The sequence below is a fragment of the Schistocerca gregaria genome, chromosome 4, assembly GCF_023897955.1.
Source record: "Schistocerca gregaria isolate iqSchGreg1 chromosome 4, iqSchGreg1.2, whole genome shotgun sequence".
Lineage (NCBI taxonomy): Eukaryota > Metazoa > Arthropoda > Insecta > Orthoptera > Acrididae > Schistocerca > Schistocerca gregaria.
In genome coordinates this window covers 359,136,597-359,151,708 of record NC_064923.1, presented here as the reverse complement: position 1 = coordinate 359,151,708, position 15,112 = coordinate 359,136,597, and the positions used below count along the sequence as shown (strand labels likewise).

Sequence of the window (15,112 nt, the reverse complement as noted above, 5' to 3'; positions counted from 1 at the left end):
AAGTTTCCCCTTCCTGGGTCAATGAATTCATGGTGTTCTTATTTCAATTTCCAGGAGTGTAGAATGATGTCTGCTTCAGATTCGTAAACGAACTGCCGCAGCATTGCTACTTTAAGGTCGGATTGCAGTTTGTTAATATTTATGGTTAACAACTTATAGGCTTGAGATATGTCTACATTAGGCTTAACTTAGACATTGAGTACTGTCAGTGTGTCATACGAACTACATCACAGAAAATTTTGAAAAAACCATACGGAACAAAACAGAAAAACAACCTATAGGGGCCTTTCGTCCTAACGCAACGTCACTATGCCGTAAACAAGTATGCATTAATCGTTACTACTGTGGGGGCGGATCTCGCCGACACTTTTGGTTTGACTGCCGTCAAGTTCCTCACGCACTATTTCGTACCCGATATTCTTCTGTTTCAAATCGGATTTCCCTTGTTGCGACTGTTGTGATGGCGATGGATGGCGAGAAGCCGAAAGATTAGGCTGCGGTTTGACTTTGCGTCGTACAGTGGGTTGAGATGCCGATAGTGTTGTCTAGTCATCGGCCTTCTGTGTTGCTGTTTCCGTCCGACCGACACTCGTGAGCTGTTGTTTGGCAACAGCTTTCTCCTGTTTGTTTCCACCTGAGGATTGTTGTAGTTTGTTGTGGAGCCGATGTTTACCCGCTACTTCCTCATGTTGGTCGCGTTGAGGCAGCTGTTGTGCATCGCCGGGGTGACACTCAAAGTTGTTGTCAGTATCTGTTCGTCGGTAGGATCCTCCGATTCCACATCCGATTTGTTGGTGGCAGGTGGTACTGCAGGATCGATCTGCATACAATCGGCTTCTACTAAATCTCTGTCAGCTGAAGGTCGTGGTTTTCTGATTGTGGGAGAGGTGCGAGATAATTCATTTTCTGAATGATCATCGCTTTGCTCCAGTGGCCTTTTTTTATTCTATAAATCACTGCCAGGGGGAACAGATTCGAGATTCGTCGGGGCTACAATAGGTGGAGAATCAGTGAAACTGCAAGGAATGTCAGGTGAAATTTCCTTAGCAACATCATCGTCAGGCTGGACAGGTGTACCGTTCGCCATAACTTCACTGAGTGTCAGACGCTCTACCCATTGAGCCAGCGAGGGCACAGAGGATAGCGCCCCTGCAGGTACTCTCTCGCCCACGCCTCCCGTGAGACGCTCATTTTCACCTTGTATGTCCAGACACTACATTCGTAATGTCCCACCCCAATACACTCATGTCCGAAAAAAACAGACACCATTGATGACCTGCAGCTGTCTAGAACGAAATTAGAATTATATTAATACCTTCAGCTGCTAACAGGCGTTGATATGTATCAACAGGGACAGGTGAAAATGTGTGCTCCGACCGGGACTCGAACCCAGGATCTCCTGTTTATATGGCAGATGGCCTATACATCTGAGCCACCGAGGGCACAGAGGATATGTCCGAAACAACAGACACCATATCCTAATAAGTATATAGTTCTGGCAACACCGGCCGTCTTTCTTTTAAAAAGATGCCTACGATATGTACGACTATGAACCCCACACATTATTCTGACAACTTTCTTTTGAGAAGTGAATACTTTTTGTCTAAATGTTGAGTTACCCCAAAATATTATTCCATATGACATCAGAGAGTGAAAGTGTGGAAAGTGTGTTAGCTTACTAATTTCTGTATCCTCAAAATTGGCAATTATTCTGATTGCAAAAGTTGCTGAACCTAATTGCTTTAGGAGATCCAAAATATGAATTTTCCATTTGAGATTCTCATCTATGTGTACATCCAAAAACTTAGTGTGCTCTACAATGTCTCATGACTTCTGTTGATGTGCTATATTTATTGGAGGAACTGTACTTTTTCCAGTGGAAAATTGAATGTAATGTGTTTTTTCAAAGTTGAGAGCAAGCCCATTTGCAGAAAACCAATTAATGACTCTTCCAAAGACCTTATTTGTATCATTTTCAATTGGAATTTCTTTTACTGGATTAATAATGATGCTTGTAACATCAGCAAACAGTGTCAGCTCAGTTTCTTATTTCAGATAGGAAGAGAGGTCGTTCACTTATATCAAGACCATGATTGAACCCTGTGCAACACCTAATGTAATTTCACCCCAGTTAGATGATGTGGCAAACTTATTTAAATCACTTGACCCATATAAGGAAACTTTTATGCTTCCTATTCTGTAGGTACGACTTAAACCACTCATATGCTATTCCATTTATACCACAGAACTGTAATTTCTGTAACATAATGTCATGGTTCACACAGTCAAATGCTTTGGGCAAGTCACAGAAAATTCCTATTGGTGACATTTTACTATTTAAAGACTTATTATGTGGACAGTGAAATTGTATATTGCTGTCTCAGTGGAACAGCATTTTTGAAATCCGATCTGTGATTTACTGAGTATCCCATTACTGTTGAGATGGCTAACCGCTCCTGAGTACATTACTTTCTCGAAGATTTTTTAAAAAGCTTTACGCAAGGATACTGGCCGATAGTTATTCACGTTTGTGGTGTCCCCCTTTTTGAAGAGCGGCCTGACAATGGCATATTTTAACCTATCTGGGAAAATACCTTGAGTTAATGATGCATTACATATGTGACTCAAAACCTCAGCTGTAATTGCTCCACATTGTTTTAATATCTTATTAGAGATGTCATCTACGCCAACAGAACATTTATTTTTTAAAGATTTAATAATTTTCCTTATTTCACAAGAGGTTGTTAGATGAAACGTAATATGACTAAATTTTCTAGAGCATCTTCTAGAACAAAACGGTTTGTAAAGACGTTGACTAGATTCAGATTCTTTTTCTAATACTTGCTTGATGATAAATTGTGATAACAAATTATAATTATTGCTAAACCGTTAAAATTTGTTGCGTTCATTGGCTTACCTGTTGTACGGTGGAGATTGATCAGACTCCGGCGTCGCCTTCGCACCGCTGTCATTGAGATTGTCCCGGTCGCCACCAGTTAGACTGACGACAGAGCGCTTCCCCCTGTCGCAGGAAGTCGCGGACCCCTGCCAACGGAAACCATCAGAAATCAGTAGCAGCCTGAGCCAAAGGTGTACGCGTTGCGTCGCACCAGTCGCGGGTAACAGAGCGTCTCGTGCCCGTCTGCTCTCTGGCAGCATACACAACTCTAAGAGTAGTAACCTGGTGCAAACCTGGACTGGTTTTGGAGACGAGCTGGGCTCAAATCTGTACCCGACCATCTTCATGTAGGTTTTCCTTGGGGTCTGAAAATAAATATGTGACGTCTGGGCCACACCGAAGACTTTTTTCCTTTCTGTAATTGTGTACGAAACATAAGAGTCAATGATTAGAATTATATTAATACCTTCAGCTGCTAACGGGCGTTGATGTATATCAACGGGGACAGGTGAAAATGTGTGCCCCGATTGGGACTCGAACCCGGTATCTCCTGTCAGTTCTAGTATAATATATTTGTCCAATGAATACCCGTTTATCATATGCATTTCTTCTTGGTGTAGCAGTTTGAATGGCCAGTAGTGTATATACTTACATGGAGATGTCCGAAAGAACAGACACCATATACATATAACAGTTAATGGCGGATTCTGAAGCTCAAACATATATCGTGAATTTGCCGTACAATCACTACTTTTTGCAAAAGATATTAGTGTTGAAATGAATCTCGTTACAGAAAGAGCAACAGAAGAAATTATTAAGTGGTTCTTTGAAGACGAACTCTACCTAAATTTTGAGAAAATTCAGCGATAGATGCATACCAACAACTGATGAACCACATGAACAGGGCACAACTATAAAAATCTTTGGGTGTTCATACTGATGAGAACTTGAATTAGAACATATATACCACTTGCTTGCTCCATCAATTAATTTTAGTTGACTTTTACTCTTAGAATAACTGCTATTCTTGGAAACAAGTAGAACGACCTCGTAAAACGTTTTGCATATAATAATTGCTTAATAATTTTCTGGGGTAGCTCTTCACTTAGACACAATGTACTGATTGGATAACAGCGAGCAGTAAGAATTATACCGTATGTGGTGGTTACCCAGAGACATCGTAGCCTTTAAACTGCACCTCTACAATATTATGCAGGCTGATTCGAGCCAGCCGGAGTGGCCGTGCGGTTCTAGGCGCTACAGTCTGGAGCCGAGCGACCGCTACGGTCACAGGCTCGAATCCTGCCTCGGACATGAATGTGTGTGATGTCCTTAGGTTAGTTAGGTTTAATTAATTTTAAGTTCTAGGCGACTGATGATCTCAGAAGTTAAGTCGCATAGTGCTCAGAGCCAGCCAGGCTGATTCGGAAATTAACTGTACACACTTCGTGAGTGTAATGTATATACCAACGTGAGAGTAAAAAGTTAAAGTTTTGTCTGAAATTGCTTTATTTCGGAGTTATACAGTAAAGTATGCATCACAAGTCCAACACAATAACATAAAATTAATTCTTCTGAGAAAGCAACGACACGAAATTCAACTCATCTTTGTACTGTCCGTTTACTCCAGGACATTTTCAAAATGATGTCCATGTAGACGAAGACAATAACGTGCTCGACTTCTTACCGCTCTCGGAAATTTGCAGGCTCCGTTCATCTCACTCTGCAGAGTTGCACAGCTATTTTCAGTCCCCTGCTGTACGCTACATTCTCAATTACGCACATACGCGAGTTTCTTGAGACAGCCCCAAAGATAAAGTCGAGCGGTTGAGATCCAGAGATCTGGCGCGCCAAGCGACTGGTCCTGCACTATCTGCCCACTTTTCGCGGTAAGGAGCTTTGAGATAGTGTTTTTCCTTCAGACTTGAATGTGCAGGGGCACCGTCGGCAAAGCAATATCAGTCGATATGCAGGCGAACACGACGCGCGAAAAGGTTGTACTGGTCCCTGATGCAATGCATATCACAAATGCTATTATGCACCATAACTTGGAAATCAAGCAGATTCAGACAAAACTTTGTTTAACATTTACTCTTCTGTTTATCCACAAATTTCACTCGCGAAATGTGTACATTTGTTTTTGAACCACCCTGAATATAGGGCTCCACCTTCGACTAGCGCAGCGCTGGAACTAAGGCCACGACTTTCGTATGCTGATCACGGCGTACAGAATTCCCGCTGAACACTTCTAACAGTCTGAGATAACTTCCCGTGTTGATGGACTAGCAATGGCGCAAGTAACTTGATATCAGAAAGACCGAAAATCTTAAGTCGACGGTACAATAATGATGAATTCAATTTACCTGCACAAGTTTCGTAAGTTGGTGCATTTGCAACAGTTGTTCAAAATGGCGTCAGTGTAGGCATGGCATCGTCGCACAAAGTTCTGTCACATCCGCTCTAAAAACCCCTCTGTCGTTTAAACAGTGTCGCAGGTAATGAGAAATCTCGCTATGAGATTCTTTTCAGTATCGACAGACGTCTCTTACACAAGAATTCTCACATGACCGCACAAGAAAAAGTCGAGTCGTGTGAAGTCAGGTGAAAGTGCTTTCCACGAAACAGAACCTTTTCCGCTTATCCAGTTTACAAGGAATGTTTGATCCAGGGGATCACGAGACCTAGTCCATAGTGAGGTGGGGCTCAATCATGTTGGAACCGCATACGTTGACGAATTACAAGTGTGATATGTTCCAGGAACTTGGGTAGTATGGCTCTGATAAACGTGTGCACACTAGTACACTTAAACCCGGAGGAAGAACATACGGGCCTAGTACATAATCGTTGACTATGCCTGCCCACACGTTTGCAGATGTTCTGTATTGATGACTTTTCACAACTGTGGCGTGGAGATTCTCATCGACCCAGATATGACTATTGTGGCTATTTTGCGCTCCCTCTTTCGTGAAACAGGCTTAACCTGTGAAAAGTACATATGCAGGAAAGTGAGGATCGACTTTAAGGCGCTGCAAGAACTACTGGCTGAACACGAAACGTGATCCGAAGTCAGCAGAAGTCAAAGCACGCACTTACTTTGGTTGGTAGGGGTGTAGCTGCGTTTCCTGTAATACTTGCCACACAGTACTCTGAGAAACATTCATTTCACGTGCATCTGAGCGAGAGCTGGTAGCAGGCGCCTCTTCCACTTGAGCAAGCACTGCATTTTGTACGTCTGCGGTCGGTGTAGTTCGTCGTCACTTAATCTTCGAACCATGACGTGAGCCGGATATGTTCTGCGAATATTAGGTTCTCTACAATTCCCCGCGCCCTGTGCTGCTTCCTTTCGCTTGCTTGCTCACACACGAAAATCGTGCATGCAAGTTCCTTCATTCGGTGTCGCTTCATTTGGTTCGGGCTGATCGATTTTAGACTTGACCTTGTAAATATAGACCGCAGTCTACTACAATACAGATACCGTACACCAGGACTGCTCATGTCAGTACACAGTACGCCATCTGCATTGAATTATTTGATTTATTGTCCCAATCTCTGTACCTAAGTGCTCGTCGGATTTCCTACCCTGTAATCTCAGAAACAACACTATCGGTACGTGTATCCCACGATCAGGGGTATCAGAACGACTTTCGCTTATAACTTTCGACTCGGCCGTTTCCAGACCAGGGTAACTTACTTCAAACTGATACATTTACCTTTCTCCATCTTCCCTGAAAGTTTGTAGTATTATTACGGGATCACCCCGTACATATTCTATCCTATCTGTACAATCATTTGTTCTGGGCAAATCTTTTATTCCAGACAATTTTCTAATTAAAAGCTTGTGGCCTGGAGAAAGCTAATTTTTATGCTTAGTTTCTTGAGTAGCAATGACAAACAATATGTTCATTAATGTTAAAACTGGTCATGTAAAGATATTCGAAAACCAACTTTATCCAAAAAAATTTTGAAAAAAAGGCTTTCAAATGATCTATGCAACATGAAACCAGATAATCGGTTACCTGTATTTGGCTTTTTGATGACTGGATAGTGGCAGAAAAGTGAAAAGAGTCGGTTTGATTCATTTTTTTTTTATTTACATGGCAGAACGACGACTATTTGAGAAATGAAAAAAAGTAACAAGGTAGGAGGGTTGAAACTTGAACAGTGGCAACTATTTATTTACAACTTACAAAAAACACATATATGTTTCAAAGCTTTACTGTCCTTCAAAGGAGTCAACAGGATTGTGTATAATTTTTGCCAGCGATGTGCGAGTCGTGGGATACCCTTAGCACTGACAGTTTGGTTGGTAGTCCTTGTGGAGTGGTCTACTGCTCGAAGAATATCTGTAACAATACTGAGGCGAATACCATGAAGTGATTCCTTCTATTTAGGAGTCAAGTCGTAGTGCAGCCGGTTAAGTCCGGGGAATGGGGAGAGCGCTGAAGAAGAAGCTCTGAAGAAGACTCGTAGGAGGAAGACGAAAAGACAGAGAGAGTAAAGAAAAAGAAATGTACGGAAGCAGAAAAAGCCCACTCCTTCAATCCAAAGAGGAAAACAAAAAAATGACGTTAATCCTTTAGTTTACCTAACCTGTGAGCCTCCTCCTCACTTTTCCTTAACGTCTGATATCCAGCCCAGGAGTCATTTTAAAAAGCATTTAATATACAGTACTCGTGTGTATGGATGCAATTTGCACTCTTTAAATTAGCCGTACAGTCCACATCATCTCTTATACTCACCAGCACACTGCCGCCGCCGCCATTCTCGTGCGGTGACTGGTCCGAAGAGACTGGCTTATCCTGGCTCATCTCCGGATAGACGCTAAGTGAATTAACACTTCAGATCTCTTCTCTGAAACAGAAATTCGATGTTTTAGTCCTGACAAGAGCAGGGCAAAAATCAAGTTACAGAACCATAGAAAAGGGATGTTTCGAATCCATTACACGCATTACGAGACTTGTTAGAATGGTAACTCTCAGAAGAGTATTTGGTAACAGTTCTACACAGACTTTTTTCATCGGGTCGTCCGCATAATATCTTACTGTTCAGTTTTAATCTTCCTGTACAATCTTTAAAAAGGTTTCTCAGTTTCAGTGATCACATCTTTTCAGTTCTCATTAGAATACTGTGCCATGCTTTAGTTTAAGCAAAATGTTACCCATTTCTAGGAGAATGTTCAACGCCAGTGGTTATCTTTATTCCAAATTCCTCCTTCGCCCATTCCAACCCATTTATTATGTTAGAAATTGATATTTAGTCGATATTCTTAAGATAAACGTTGTCTAAGCGTATAGCTGCTTCATGTTGCAATACATCGAAGGGTAAAACTCCCAAACCGCCCACATTCGCAGCTGCGTTGCTCTGTTTCTACTAATGGAGAAACTGCTTGTGGGGGACACGCCTTCGGAAGGAGCTGGGTTCAAATAATGGTCTGCCCAACAAGATTGTAAGTTTTCTGTGGTTTACCTAAGTCACGTGACACATCAATCATTGTTCCTAGGACGCGGTCGCTTTCCTTAACCAATGCGAGCTCGTGCTCCGTCTGTAATGTCCTGGCTTCTCGGTTGGACCCCATAGCTTATTCTTCTTTCGTTTTCTAATGAAGTGTTCGTTCCTCTACCAAGCTGCATAATCTTGCATTTCTTACTGGTGCACGAAGATATGAGCAAAAACAGCTTCCAGTCGTGATGCATTATTCTGAAATCTTTATTTGTCCATGACCTTCCATTCAAACTTATGCAAGCAAGATTGGCCAAAATCTCGTTTCGATATATCGAACGGTTTACGAGATATGAGGGATGTTATGAATACGTCGTTCCCGCGATCATGCGATTGCAAATGAACATGCTAATTAAGATAATTTTTCTCCATATGGGAGACAAACCTTTACCCAAGTCTAAAGAGAAATTTAATATCTTAGCTAAAATTCACTTGCAGCAACGTATGATGTAATTCGCACCAAACCCAAAATCGTAGCGACCTCTATTTATCACTGCAATGTTTTCCAACTTGTTATTTTATGAGAAATACCACAACAATTACGACCAGTAACGAAATGATGGGCATTTCAACACGATGCCGCCGTGTAGCGCTACAGGCAACGTAGGTTTTTTTTTTTTTTTTTTTTTTTTTTTTTTTTTTTTTTTTTTTTTTACCGAATACAATCCATGTGCATACCGCCTCGCCAAGCCTGACTCGCTCCGAGTGACGTCACACACACCGCAGCACGTCCCCTCTCTAGGTGGTGGCGATTAGTTTCATTCTTGTGTTTCCTTCCATTGTCCTTAATCATTTTTATTGCTTCGACACTTTTAACTGCATGTTCCATAAACCTTTAGTGATTTCTAATCTTGTTTCCCATTTTCCATGTACCTCAGAACAACAATCGATAGTATTTTAGTCCGGAAGCTTCTTATGATCTCTAAATATTCTAATGTTTAGTAATTTTCCAGCATTTACTTTGACATGTACTCTATCTTCCTCAGTATTCTTTTGAATTGTCCAGTCTTTGTTGTTACATACTGATCACAGGTTAATGTTGGTGTTCTTTGTATTCTAGTGGCAGATCGTTTGTCGCGATTTTTGAAAACCGTGTTTGCTTGCATCAGGTTAAACTCATTCAGTTTCATGGTACTGTGTCGCTTCTGCTGTTTATCTCCTTGGGTGAATTGTGATATCGGATTATATGTATGCTTTAAACTCCTGTGTGTTACAGGTATCATTACACAAAAAAGACACTGCATGTAAATCTTGAGACTTAGGTTAATGAACATGTAGATGAATTAAAACGGTCGTGCTTAATTATATGACTTTCGGCGTATAAGAGCGACCTTTCAGCGGATAAAGTGCCGCCGATTTCCTGTCGCAACAAGGCACATGCTAGAAAGTGCTGCACCAGCACGGAGAATGGTGCAGCGTGCTCCCAGATACAATTAACGAGTTTGTATAATCCTCCATGAATCGCAGTTGTTTGAAGGTTTAGAGGTGCTTGAACGTGGCATCAATCACATTCTTTCAGAAGCTCCAGTTATTTCGGTAACCGTCCGTAGCTAATCATCTCTTATCTTCTACAAACTTTTCCAGATGCTGATACACTTATCTGCAGACTAATAGCCTCATATTCCTCATACAAAACTTGTTATTAAAAGACAATGCATGCAGTCATTACCTTCTTCACCAACGATGTTTTTTCCGCTGTAGTAATATTGCCATCTGTTGATAGTTACCAGTCTACACTATTTGCGTCAGTTAACGTATGTGGGATGCCTGTGTGGGTTATATCGTCAGATAAATTAAGTAAAACAAGCAGACCGAAATAAGGAGGCATCGCTAAACAGAGAATTAGTGAAATGAGAGTCTTGCAACAGTTTTAATTCTGAGCCATTTGTGTTAAATTATTCCGAGCATTGACGAACTGAATCTCGCAGTGCACTGAAAAAATGAGCCTATTATTTTTTGGTGCTGAAAATCGCGATGACACTGTCGATGTGCTCGTCTTCCTTTATGCGTTGTTGATTTGCAGTGTTATCTTCAGAAGTCGTGATTTTTCATATCTTGTGGAATTTTCAAATGGCTCTGAGTGCTATGGGACTTGACATCTGAGGTCTTCAGCCCCCTAGACTTAGAACTACGTAAACCTAACTAACTTAAGGACATCACACACATCCATGTCCGAGGCACCATTCGAAGCTGCGACTGTAGCAACAGCGCGGTTACGGACTGAAGCGCTTGGAACCGCTCGGCCACTCTTGTGGAATACCCTGTCTTTCATCACGCCAATTGCGCTTCGATTCTGAAGCAGCGATGACACTTTGAGAAGCTCAGAAATTTTTTGCTGTCAATTCTTCAAGTACTGTACAACAAATTAAAAATCATTAACACGTAACGTTCTTCCAAAGTACATGTTAATTATGTGTGTGATTGGAAACGTTAACTGGTAGAAAAAAACACAAGACACTGTTCCGTGTCTACTATATCCGTGTCCAAATGGCAAGTTGGCATGAATGAAAATACATCTGAAACTTTTTGCACAGACTTTGAACAACAGATCATAAGTGACAGAAGACGTGTGATGTCTAACACGTCCACAAATATAAATGGTGGTTTTACTATATGAGAGCGAAAATTGTCATATGGACATACTGCCGGAAACGTGTCCAAGGGAGGTACACCAACGACCTTTTTAAATTGAAAACTGATATCGGAACACCCCAGCAAGTGGGAATGTTCCGTTTGTGCTAGTGTTTTAACTCCATACTCAAGACAGCAGTGGAGTACCATCATGTACCCTCGCACCACGAAAGACGCGTCTTCCAGGTGTCGCCAATATTTGGGGCTGCCGTCATACCACAGCTCGCAGTTGGTTATTGTGAATGTTGACGATTTCCCAATTTTTAAAGGTAGCTTCATCCGTAAATAGAATGGATAACATATGTCCTAGCACTGTGGTGGCTTGTGCGACGAACCAGTAATAAAACCTTCGCCGCAGAGGCAAGTCCGTAGGTAATAAGGCCTTCACGCGTTATAAGTGATACTAATAGCTAGCTGCAGCTGTCGTAGAGAATGTTCATTACGGCCATCTGGTTTACCACAACAACAACAACAGTACGTTACATACGTTTTCATCGTACCCAATCGGCACTGCGAAGGTTTGCGTCTTAACCGTAATTAAAATCTAGTCACTCATTACATTTATGGACAACTGCTTTTGTAATACACCACCGTTAAAAGATTATCTTAAAACAAACGACTAATTGAATTCGGGGGTTTAAAATCCGCGTTGGCGTATAAGGGAAAGGACCGTTTTCTAAAAACTCTGAATATTAATGGAATGCCATTTGTTAAGTCAATAACGTAAACCGAAGGCAGTAACCTTTAATTATTATTATTGTATTAAATAACTAGAAATAAAGCCGGTTGGTACGATACAATGAAAAAGTTTATACTACGAAATACGAATTTAAATAGCGGTTTCTTTTAAGATAACCTTTTGACACAACCAAATACGTTACCATTGAACTGACACATCTGCTGCCAAGAGGTCCCCGCCCCTCCTAGCTATAACATTCACTAAATGGACAGTACTGACGAGTTTGAATTTCCAGATTTCAACAACTGAATGAACAACGAAGTAGTCAGAAGTCAGAACGTATAAACCTCATAGTTTGTATGCTGCTTGACTTATGTCACCTGCACTTGGAATTATATCTTCATGTCTTGTGTGTCAAAATCGTTAATGTGGATATGTATACAGTGACATACAAAAGGGCTTCGTCTGATAATCGTGGTAGTGATGGTATTATCGAATTGACAGCGTGTATCAGTAAAAGTGATCTATCTTCGGTAGCTTGTGACAATGAAATCCCTGTTGCTATTTCTGGTAATTCCACGAAAATGATACCAGTGCTGAAAGAGGCAGCCGCAGGGGCAGAACTTTTCAAAAACGTTGGTTAAAAAGATATACATGGATTCAGTTTGATGAAAAGGATGACAGACTTTTTTATTTTTATTTTTTATTTTTTATTTTTTTGTAGGTCTCCAAAAACTGTTACTGCGAAGAAGGATTCCTATAATGCATTCGTTGAATACGGCTTCAAGAACTGGCCCGCTGCTCTAAAACGATTCAAATCTCATTAAAATAGTAATTTGCACATGTCTTCAGTTCGCACAAATAATTCTACGGAAAAAGGAGTAGATATTCTATCATCAGTTAGTCATTGTAAAGCAAAGTAAATGCAGGCCTCTACTGTTCCTTTAAGTTAAATTTTTACTGAAATATTGTTCTTGCTTTGCCAAGGATTGGCCTTAGGTGGTCATGTTGATGTACCTTCTACTTTTGTCAGTCTTCTGAAATTTCGTACCGAGGATGCACCCGGACTGAAACTTTGGCTTAATCAGACTAGTTACAGATGGATGTCTCATGACATAATTAATGAAATTATAACATTGATAATCATGTCTCTTCAGAGAATTTTGATTCAACAAATAAAAGAATATGATTTATATGCATTAATGTTGGACGAGACATCCGATAAATCAATTAGAGAGCAGATGTCTGTTTTCGTACTGTTGACCAAAATTTTGCTGTTCATGTGTTGTTTTATGGTTTTTATGAACTCCCATTAACTGATTCAGATACACTGTTTAAGTCTGTGAATGATATTTTATTAAGATATTCTATTTCTGTGAACAACTGTCAACTGTCTTGGACAATGCTATGACGGCGCAACAAATATTAGCGTTGCCTGCAAGGATTACAGTCAGGGATAAAAGAAATTGAACCCAAGGCTACTTGCATTTACTGCCTGGCTCATTCCCTAAACTCAGTTGTTCAAGACTCATTTTGTAGCATTCCAGTATTAACAGATATTCTGTTAATTCTCAAATATTTGATTTATTCATTCGTGGCTCACCCAAAAGGGAAGGCAGTTGCTTCCAGAGTCACAGGACACTGAAGCAGGTCAAGGTTTAAGACCGTTCTGTCCAACGCGACGGTGCATGCGTGTTGTATCTCTGTTGTGCATAGATAATAATTATGAAGTTCTTTTGCAGTTTCTTAATGATACGCAAGATGAATGAAATGATGCTGGTGCAAAATCTATAGGATTCTAAAATGTCTGGAAAGATTTGAAACTCATATTAAAAAGATAATTTTTGTATTCCAAAGAACAGAAAAACTTAATGCTGTGCTTCAAAAAATTTTATTGAATTTCCGCCTTGCCTGTTTTTTTTTTTTAAAAAAAAAAAGAGCCAGAAATAGAAGTATGTTTTTATCACTTTGGAAACATGCTAAATAAAAGTGTGATGCATTGAAATTAAGTCTCCCCGCCGTTTCACGCCCTATAAAATTACCATTAAAGATAGGAGGTGATGCCAAGTATACTTCATCAGATATTCAAGACAAGTTGCGAGTTTTATTTTTCGAGGTAGTGGATCAAACAGTAAGCAGCTTTAAAAGCAGATTTCCGCCCTAAACAATGTCACACAATAGTAGTTACGTTATTTCTTTTTACGGTGACGATTTAGACTGTGTAAGACTGACTCTTGAGAGAGATTTTCCGTTGGATGTGGTAAAACAGCATAATGTTACACTAGATAGCTTTGAAAGTGTAGTGCAGTGCTTAGGTAGGACAGAGAATGACAAATGTGTAGCTCTGACGAACATGATACCAGAGTACGTAAAATTATTGCGAATTCTTTTAATGATACGTCAACTCATGAGTACTGCAGAACGTTCGTTTCTTGCACTTCAAAGACTGAAAACTTACACCAGAGCCAACATAAAACAAGACCGTTTAAATAATGTAGCATTGTTGAACATGCAATCCGATCTAGAAAGGGAACTGAACCTGGAAGCTCTCTAATCAACGCATTTATCAGCAAAACAACTCTCAGGAGGAGCGCGTTCCAGTCTCCCCCTGTTTAGGTGTTGCTGTTGTGGTGGTCTTCAGTACTGAGACTGGTTTGATGCAGCCTCCATGCTACCCTACCCTGTGCAAGCTTCTTCATCTCCCAGTACTTACTGCAACCCCCAAACTTCAGAATCTGCTTAGTGTATCCATTTCTTGGTCTCTCTCTACAATTTTTACCCTCCATGCTGCCCTCTAATCCTAATTTGTGATCCCTTGATGCCTCAGAACATGTCCTACTAACCGGTCCCTTCATTTTGTCAAGTTGTGCCACATACTCCTTTTCTCCCCAATTCTATTCAGTACTTCATCATTAGTTATGTGATCAACCCTTCTAATCTTCAGCATTCTTCTGTAGCATCACATTTCGAAAGCTTCTATTCTCTTCTTGTGCAAACTATTTATCGTCCATATTTCACTTCCATACATGGCTACACTTCATACAAATACTTTCAGAAACGACTTCCTGACATTTAAATCTGTACTCGATGTTAACAAATTTCTCTTCTTCAGAAACGCTTTCCTTGCCATTGCCAGTCTACATTTTATATCCTCTCTGCTTCGACCATCGTCAGTCATTTTGCTCCCCAAATAGCAAAACTCCTTCACTACTTTAAGTGCCTCATTTCCTAATCTAATTCCCTCAGCATCACCTGACTTAATTCGACCATATTCCATTATCCTCGTTTTGCTTTTATTGATGTTCATCTTATATCCTCCTTTCAAGAAATTGTCTATTCCGTTCAACTGCTCTTCCAAGTCCTTTGCTGTCTCTGATAGAATTACGATGTCATCGGAGAACCTC

General features: G+C 40.5%; 1 protein-coding gene across 3 annotated transcripts in view; it reads right to left on the bottom strand.

Annotated features, from left to right (window-relative positions):
- LOC126268195 (proton-coupled amino acid transporter-like protein CG1139) overlaps positions 1-15,112 on the bottom strand; it is a 158,166-nt gene that overhangs the window by 97,450 nt on the left and 45,604 nt on the right. For all 3 annotated transcript variants that reach the window (XR_007549111.1, XM_049973811.1, XM_049973812.1), the window contains exons 2-3: positions 7,639-7,750; positions 2,918-3,045 (exon numbers count right to left, since the gene is read on the bottom strand). Coding sequence is in view for 2 of the 3 variants with exons in the window: in XM_049973811.1 (XP_049829768.1) it covers positions 2,918-3,045; positions 7,639-7,707 (197 nt within the window). In the remaining variant the exon portion in view is untranslated. The remainder of the gene's footprint in view (positions 1-2,917; positions 3,046-7,638; positions 7,751-15,112) is intronic.